The sequence below is a fragment of the Crassostrea angulata genome, unplaced genomic scaffold (genome assembly GCF_025612915.1).
Source record: "Crassostrea angulata isolate pt1a10 unplaced genomic scaffold, ASM2561291v2 HiC_scaffold_374, whole genome shotgun sequence".
Classification (NCBI taxonomy): Eukaryota; Metazoa; Mollusca; class Bivalvia; order Ostreida; family Ostreidae; genus Magallana; species Magallana angulata.
Genome location: NW_026441927.1, coordinates 919 through 9,019, shown reverse-complemented (window position 1 = coordinate 9,019; position 8,101 = coordinate 919). Strand labels below are relative to the sequence as shown.

The 8,101-nt window shown below is 32.2% G+C and overlaps 1 protein-coding gene across 1 annotated transcript; it reads right to left on the bottom strand.

The window, feature by feature from the left end:
• Positions 1-457: 457 nt before the first annotated feature.
• LOC128170173 (glutathione S-transferase LANCL1-like) lies at positions 458-6,674 on the bottom strand (the record flags this gene model as incomplete). The annotated part of the gene is given in 8 exon segments (XM_052836111.1): positions 458-811; positions 1,148-1,220; positions 1,432-1,460; positions 2,729-2,864; positions 2,866-2,925; positions 4,141-4,270; positions 5,050-5,202; positions 6,487-6,674. Coding segments are annotated over 8 exon segments (849 nt in total), but the record flags the coding sequence as incomplete, so codon positions are not given.
• Between the last annotated feature and the right edge of the window lie 1,427 nt (positions 6,675-8,101).

Genomic DNA, 8,101 nt, shown 5'->3' with positions numbered 1-8,101 from the left:
TCTCATGCTTTTAATGTCGGCAAAGCGTCAGAGAGCGACCAATTTTTGTAAGCGGCTATAAACAAAAATAAATCTGTCTAGTAGGAAAAAATTCAACAGTAACTTGCTGCCCTGAATTTCCAACAAGCGTTATAAATTCAATCCCCATTTCTTCAATGCGCAGCAAAGTAGTTAATGGAAATTCATGCTCATTGTATGTGTCCAAAATGCATAGTCTTGTTTTTAAAACACGTAATTAATAAGGAAACTAAAAAAGATAGAGAATTCTCTCGAAATTAAACAAAAAACCAACACTTTTGACAAAACGTGGCTCTTTGTGTAATTATTTGGTATATCGGAAGCTTTTACTTTGAAGCTGTTCGGTTTTTGTTTACTTTTGAAGTTGTGCTATTTATAGTAATATTGGCGATTTGCCTGCTTTCAGCAGAGCCCGGCTAAAAACCACAGAAGCATTGCAGAATGTAAAAATATTTATTAGAACATAATACCAAAAACTGATATTCAACGCACTTGTAAAAATATTACAAATTCTACAATTTTGTAGTAAATAAACTCAAATCAAAAGAATTGTGTTCTGTAAACAAGTGTCAATGTACCCACGTGATTAACACTGGGGTTTTGATTGGCCAAGTCTGTACAGGTACTTTGATAAACGTCTATACCTGTTTGTGACGTTTACTCTGACACACAGAATTAGGGATATTCCAAAGAAGCTGTGTGATTATGTCCAATCATGTGAGTTCAAAAGCTGGGAAACATGACGTTTCTGGATTGAGGATATCAGACAAAAAATATATAACTCCAGCCAAACCTGGAAAAACATATACTTGTATAAACAGAGATAAAAGACAACAGTAAACTCAAGCAAGTATATTTATTAATATTTAAATATTAATATTATTATAAACTATTATAATATTATATAAATATAATATTTATAATGTTATTTGAAACATGACAAATACTATCATTCAGGCACAATCATTGTATTCACTGTAAAACACATCTTGAAACCATAGAACATGTTATTCTATTCAAATTGTTTTACCATTTTAATTTGGTTCGAAATACCTGGTAACAATCGTAGAATATAGCATCAGACATTCACCATAAAAAGAGAAACACTTAATATGGATGTTTTACTAACCTTTAAAAAGAGAGCATGGGAATTCAGGCTTTGGACAGCCATGTTCACCAAAGTCACAGCACCATTCTGCAAACTGCAACATTACCAGAGATTATAACACAAACTGCAACATTACCAGAGATTATAACACAAACTGCAACATTACCAGAGATTTTAACACAAACTGCAACATTACCAGAGATTATAACACAAACTGCAACATTACCAGAAATTATAACACAAACTGCAACATTACCAGAGATTATAACACAAACTGCAACATTACCAGAAATTATAACACAAACTGCAACATTGCCAGAGATTTGAACACAAACTGCAACATTACCAGAGATTATAACACAAACTGCAACATTGCCAGAGATTTTAACACAAACTGCAACATTACCAGATATTATAACACAAACTGCAACATTACCAGAGATTATAACACAAACTGCAACATTACCAGAGATTTTAACACAAACTGCAACATTACCAGAGATTTTAACACAAACTGCAACATTACCAGAGATTATAACACAAACTGCAACATTACCAGAGATTTTAACACAAACTGCAACATTACCAGAGATTATAACACAAACTGCAACATTACCAGAGATTTTAACACAAACTGCAACATTACCAGAGATTATAACACAAACTGCAACATTACCAGAGATTTTAACACAAACTGCAACATTATCAGAGATTATAATGTTAACTGCAACATTACCAGAGATTATAACACAAACTGCAACATTACCAGAGATTTTAACACAAACTGCAACATTATCAGAGATTATAATGTTAACTGCAACATTACCAGAGATTATAACAATAATTAACTGCAACAATGCCAGAGCTTTTAACACAAACTTCATCATAAACGAAGTTTTAGTCGCTGAAAGTTTCGACAAATATATAAACTGGTCATGTATATTTAAGTCCTATCTGTTCTGTAGAGCTTTGAATTAATATGTTTTCGTAAGAAATACAGGAAATTCGGTAGATGTAAATATTACCAGATATCATAACAAATTGCAACATTATCAGAGATTACATGTATAATGCTAATCATAGCACAAACTGCAACAGTACTGGAGGTCATAGCACAAATTATGAATAGTTAATAGTTAGAGCAGCTATGCTATTACACCAGTCTATAATGATGATCTTATCTTTAATGTATGATTTAATACACTAGTAGTATTATGCCAAGCTTTACATGTTACATATACAAGTACTTTCATCATGAGTGACATTTCAAATATACATTTCTAAGGTGTATTTGGACTGCATTGTTTGTCATGGTACATACAATATTAACAGGTTTTTTTTTAACATTATTAGAATAAAATGAGACCTTAAGATTTTTTTTAATACTAAGTATCACACTAAACCAGCAATGATACAAAATTTTCAAAAATATAATTTATTATTATCAAACACCATGTTATTATCATAAGCTTTTTAATAGTTTGTGTCATATTGTTTCTTTAATGATATTTTACAAAAGTCCATCAACAACTTCCTATTTTCATGGAATAAAGGCAGTTATCATTAAAAAAAAAACACCTTCTTTATATATAGCATCCATACCTTGATAGCCCTGCATGTGGAGGTAGAGATTCTTCTTTGTCAGTTTATACATGGCTAGGAATGCATGGGCATTTCCTGCAGTGCCTTCGCTCAAGCCGTAACCATTCTGGAGGATCCCACGTTTCCATATCACGTACCTCTGCACACCGCTTGGCGGCTTCTAGGTTCTCGGTCTGATTGTTGTTATTAGGACTTCTCTGCAAAATAAATAAAAGTTATGGAGGGTCGGCGGTCAACAAACTAGCCATCATCATTGATCAGATATATACTTTAAATTTTTATATACATGTATGATCTTTTGAATGCAAGCATTGAATGCTTATTTTTTGAATGTCGTCGTCCTGTAAGACATCATGCATATAAAAAATTGAATACAGTGCAAATATAGCATTAATACTAAATTCAAATCAAGGACAGAAAAATATACATATATTTTAATCCCATTTTTGGATTTTGCTTTTGATGGCACTGCATGTAACAACCGTGAAATAATCTTTTCAAAGGAACATTTTTCCATAAGTAAAGTATTGATCAAAATTGGAAAACTAAGTAAATAATATAAGGCATGATTATATCAAGGTTAAATCTAGTAGACTGAGGTACTTATATTTACATTGATTTTCGTGAAGTGCCTGTAAGACAACATCCATACCATAGCTATATAGAGCAGACTATGTTTTTTGTCTATCCTGTGTAACACACATTTATACATAGCTGCAGGACTGTATAGCTCCCGGTCTGGAAAAATTCGGATGGACGACCTGGGAGCTACAGTGCCTCCCATAGTAAAAAACTGCAATTTACGGCGCACAAAAAAATGTGCTAGGTTTTGACTGATTAATCTCATTTACGATCATATTCTGTACAAATATTTAATCCCAAAAAATTCCTCGGACATTTTACTACAGATATTGTCACTTCACTTGCCTCTGATATTCTTTTAAACACCATCCCCAGTCCTGTCAATTAAAGTGGTGCAAGTTTGTTTACATTTAAAAATGGCGATTCTCGATCTCGACGTAAATTAACATGCTTCATTTTCCGAGGTCGGTTATCATGTTTAAGAGAAAGTCTGAGGCAAGTAAAGTGATGATATCAGTAGTAAATCTGCTGAAGAAGTTTATGGTTCTAATTATTTTTACAGAATTTGTGTGAAAATAAGGTTAATTAGTCCAAACTTAGCGCATTTTTTTGTGCGCCGTAAATTGCAGTTTTTTACTATGGGAGGCACTGTAGCTCCCAGGTCGTCCATCCGAATTTTTTCAGACCGGGAGCTACAGTCCTGCAGCTAATTTATACACTACAACCTTTCTACATGTATTTGAAAAAATACCTGCAAAAATATAGAGAAACTGCATTAGCAACACATTGTACAAGAATGATTTCATTACCATAATAGTGTACTGTTGTACCTGAACATATATATATCCAGCCGGGGGCCCCCTGACTCCAACGAACATTAACTTTTTAGCTTCCCAACACATTGCCATTGGACAATTTCCTGAGGTGAACTGAAGGGACATCATGAAGTCCACTGGCACCCTTTTATCTTTTATCATTGGAGTTTATTACCTTTCTTTCATGGGACATTGTTTGGCAAAGTAGAGAAACATTGCAAAAAAAAATTTATGGGTGTAAAATACTGAAAACAATGAACATGCATCTATAGTGCAAAAACTATGCAAGCACGTATTCTTAATGCATTTATTTCATAGCTGCATAGAAAATTCATCTTACACATTATATAACATGTATAAATATACACTTACTGTCAGGAGCATATATAGGATGCCAGCCATTCCATGCTTTGCCCCAAGGTCATAAATTTCATGGGTAAAGAACATCAAAGGATGCTTCCATTTCTGTTCTTTGGCTAGAAGGTTTCCTGAATCTAAAGAAAACTGTTATATCCACTATCAAAAGTTTAAAATAATATCAAGTAATGCAAGAAGGTGATATACACTTCACATATATTAGATGTAACTTATGCGCTGATCTAGAGGGGGTCGGGGAAAATTCACACTTGTTAAATTCACATAGTAAAATAACCCAAAACCCCCCTCATGATATCATTTTCATCATTACATCATGATATCATTAATAGCATAACATCATGATATCATTAATAGCATAACATCATGATATCATTAATAGCATAACATCATGATATCATTAATAGCATAACATCATGATATCATTAATAACATAACATCATGATATCATTAATAACATATTAACATCATGATATCATTAATAGCATAACATCATGATATGACTGATGTCATAATGATTGATGTCCATCATCACCTACCACTGCTTACATGTTTACCTTAAAAATTAGATCTTTTCTAATGGTATCTTCTCCCAGTTTTCTTTGAATAAACAACAGAGAATACAGAAGTCCCATTCTGCCATTTGAAAGTTGATCCCCCGCCGGGAAAAAAAAGAGACGTGCCAATATGACTCTTTCAGTCCTGTCAATTAATATAGAATTAAGGAACATGGAATAATTACTGTATAATCAATTGAAAAGTTTTGGATAATTATCTGATTACTTAACTTGTTTCACATTTTTGAAACATGTAGCAATGAAATCACAAAAAGCATGAGAATTTAGCATGTTTATGTCATCAAAGAAAGACGAGCACTTATTTTAAATTATGCATTATATTCAGCATGGAGGATTCTGTAATCCATTAATATCTCCTAACTTTATCAACCTAGTTACTACGATAGGACTCTGTGCAGTATTACGCATTTCCTACCCCAAAATTATACTTCCATAAAAAGCCTTAAAAATAAGGTTGAAGATAGTTGAAATCATATTAAAAATAAGTACATGTATGTAAAAAGTGATCACCCCATTGACATCATAATGTGTAAATGACATAATGAAGATTGTCTTATTTTGAAATATTAATGTTTTGGAGCAAAAAATGGGTGTTTTCCCAAGGTTTTACGACTGGGAAACATTGAGCAAATGCTTGCTCAAATATCATTTTTAACTATGATGTGTATAAAAATAAGAACAAAAACATATGTCAAAATCATACTTGAGCAGACTTGTGCTCTATGCTTTCAAAGGAAAAATGACAAAATTTTCAATTGTTCACAAAATTGCGGGAATTTGTCCATTTTTGTGAGGTCATAGATGAACAGCGCTATATTGGACAATGCTGACTAATATCATGATTAATGCAATAGACATCCTCTGTATACTGTTTTATGAAGATTTGATTTTGATACCACAATACTATTTAAATATTGGTTATAATTCGGGGCAGATATTTGACAATATCATATAAAGTCCTTTAATTATATAATAAATTATACATATATAATTTAATTCTGGTTGTAACGCGCTTTCTGATTGGCTAAAAAATTATTCTATATCGTATAAAGAATGTTGCCTACGTCATAGTAAGACTAACGTCAAAAACGTATCAATACGCCTGACGTTGCGTTTGAATTTTGTACAATTTTACGTCAATTTAAAGGTCAAATGACTGTTTTTATCTACAATGAAGAGTAAAAAAAATTAAATTATAAGCAATGAATTCAATATTATTTAGTTTTATACGATATAAAATGGTTTGAAACAGTTTACGTTTTTTTAAAAGGGTTAACTGCCCTAAACCATTTTATATCGCATAAAACAAATAAACATTGAATTCATTCCTTAAATCAAATCATCATTTTCAGATGAGATTGTCTTATACATGTACAACATTTGCATTTTAAATGAAGATTTCACATACTTTTTCAGATATTTTTGGGAATTTTGGGCATCACCAGGAAGTGAGTATATGACAACAGCAAGGGCATATGGGCCAGAATCTCCACAGAGGAAGCCAGCTTTTTGTTCCTTCAAGTTGATCAATGGGTCCCTTGATAAAAACCAGCGCCTTGTGTAGATACGAGTGGTCTCCCTTGTCAGGGATTGATTTCATAGAGATGCAAGTAAAGTAGAGCATAACTGTAAAGGAACACAAAGATAATACAAGTCTCCATTACTTCTCATCAAAACAGAAATTTTCATTGACTATGAATTTGGCAAGCAATAAAAACTTTTACTCCGCCTATCTTATGTAACAAAAAAAAAAAAACATTTTTAATTCATATTTTTACTACTACTATCTTACTAACAAAAAAATATTCTTTAATTTTCAAGGATAGCGTATTATTACTGGTAGTGGTAGATTTGGTTGTTCAAAGATACAGTATGCATCAAAAAACGTCTTTTTGAACGTTAGGTAGATAAATGAGGCACAGTGTCAATCAATGCATTACCCCACCCACATACATGCCAAACTTTTGAAATCTTCATGGGGGATTTTTCACGAACGACATTTTTCATGTCTACAGATTCGCGACATTTAGTCGTAAAAATATAATTTTGTCTTTTTTTGTATGTTATAAGTATTTATTCAATACATCCAAACAAGCTAACAAATATAAAACAAAAAAGGTTTATTCTTTAACAACAAATGCAAAGATTTCAACAAGTGTGCTTAAAATTCAGGTCCATGGTAAAAGAATCTGCAGCCAGGAAACATATGCTCTCTTTCTTTAGACAATGGTCTACAAAAAATATGATACATATATATTATTAAATGCAGTGTTTGTCATAATGTTAATGTTATTATACAAGTGGTTTACAATACACTTAACAATTAATTGTACTAACCTTCATCTTGGTCCACATTTTTTTCCAATGCAAAACGTTTGCATTCCGACTTCTGATAGGCCTGTTCAAGCGTGGATGCACCATTCGTGGCCCTGCCGATTTTTCGGTGATTTCTATTAGTGTAAACATTGCAAAAAAACTGAGATAAATAAATAAAAGCGGTCATACTAAAACACGCCTGCCGACGCCTGCCGGGGAAAGCACGCCTGCCGAGAGAAAACCGCACGCCTGCCGTTTTACCCTGATGGATTATTTTAATATTTTCTTTAATATTTTATTTAACTTAACTAAGTTAAGTATCATAATAACAAAAAGTTGACTTTATATTGATTATTTAGCACAAAATTGGCAAAAATGTTCAATGTTGGTAAAGATAGATAACTCTTACGTAGAATTCATACGCCTGCCGAGGAAATCTAGACGCCTGCCGTTAATTTGATGGATTATTTTACTTTTTTCTTTGATATTTTATTTCTTTTAACTAAATAGATGATAATAGAAATCAAAAGTTGATTTTATATAAATTAATTAACACAAAATAAGTAAAAATCGGGTAAGCTGATAGCTCTTACGAAGAAATCATACGCCTGCCAAGAAAATGTATACGCCTGCCGTTTAGTTGATGGATTATTTTAATTATTTCTTTGATATTTTAGTTTACTTGGCTTAATAAACGATAACAGAAA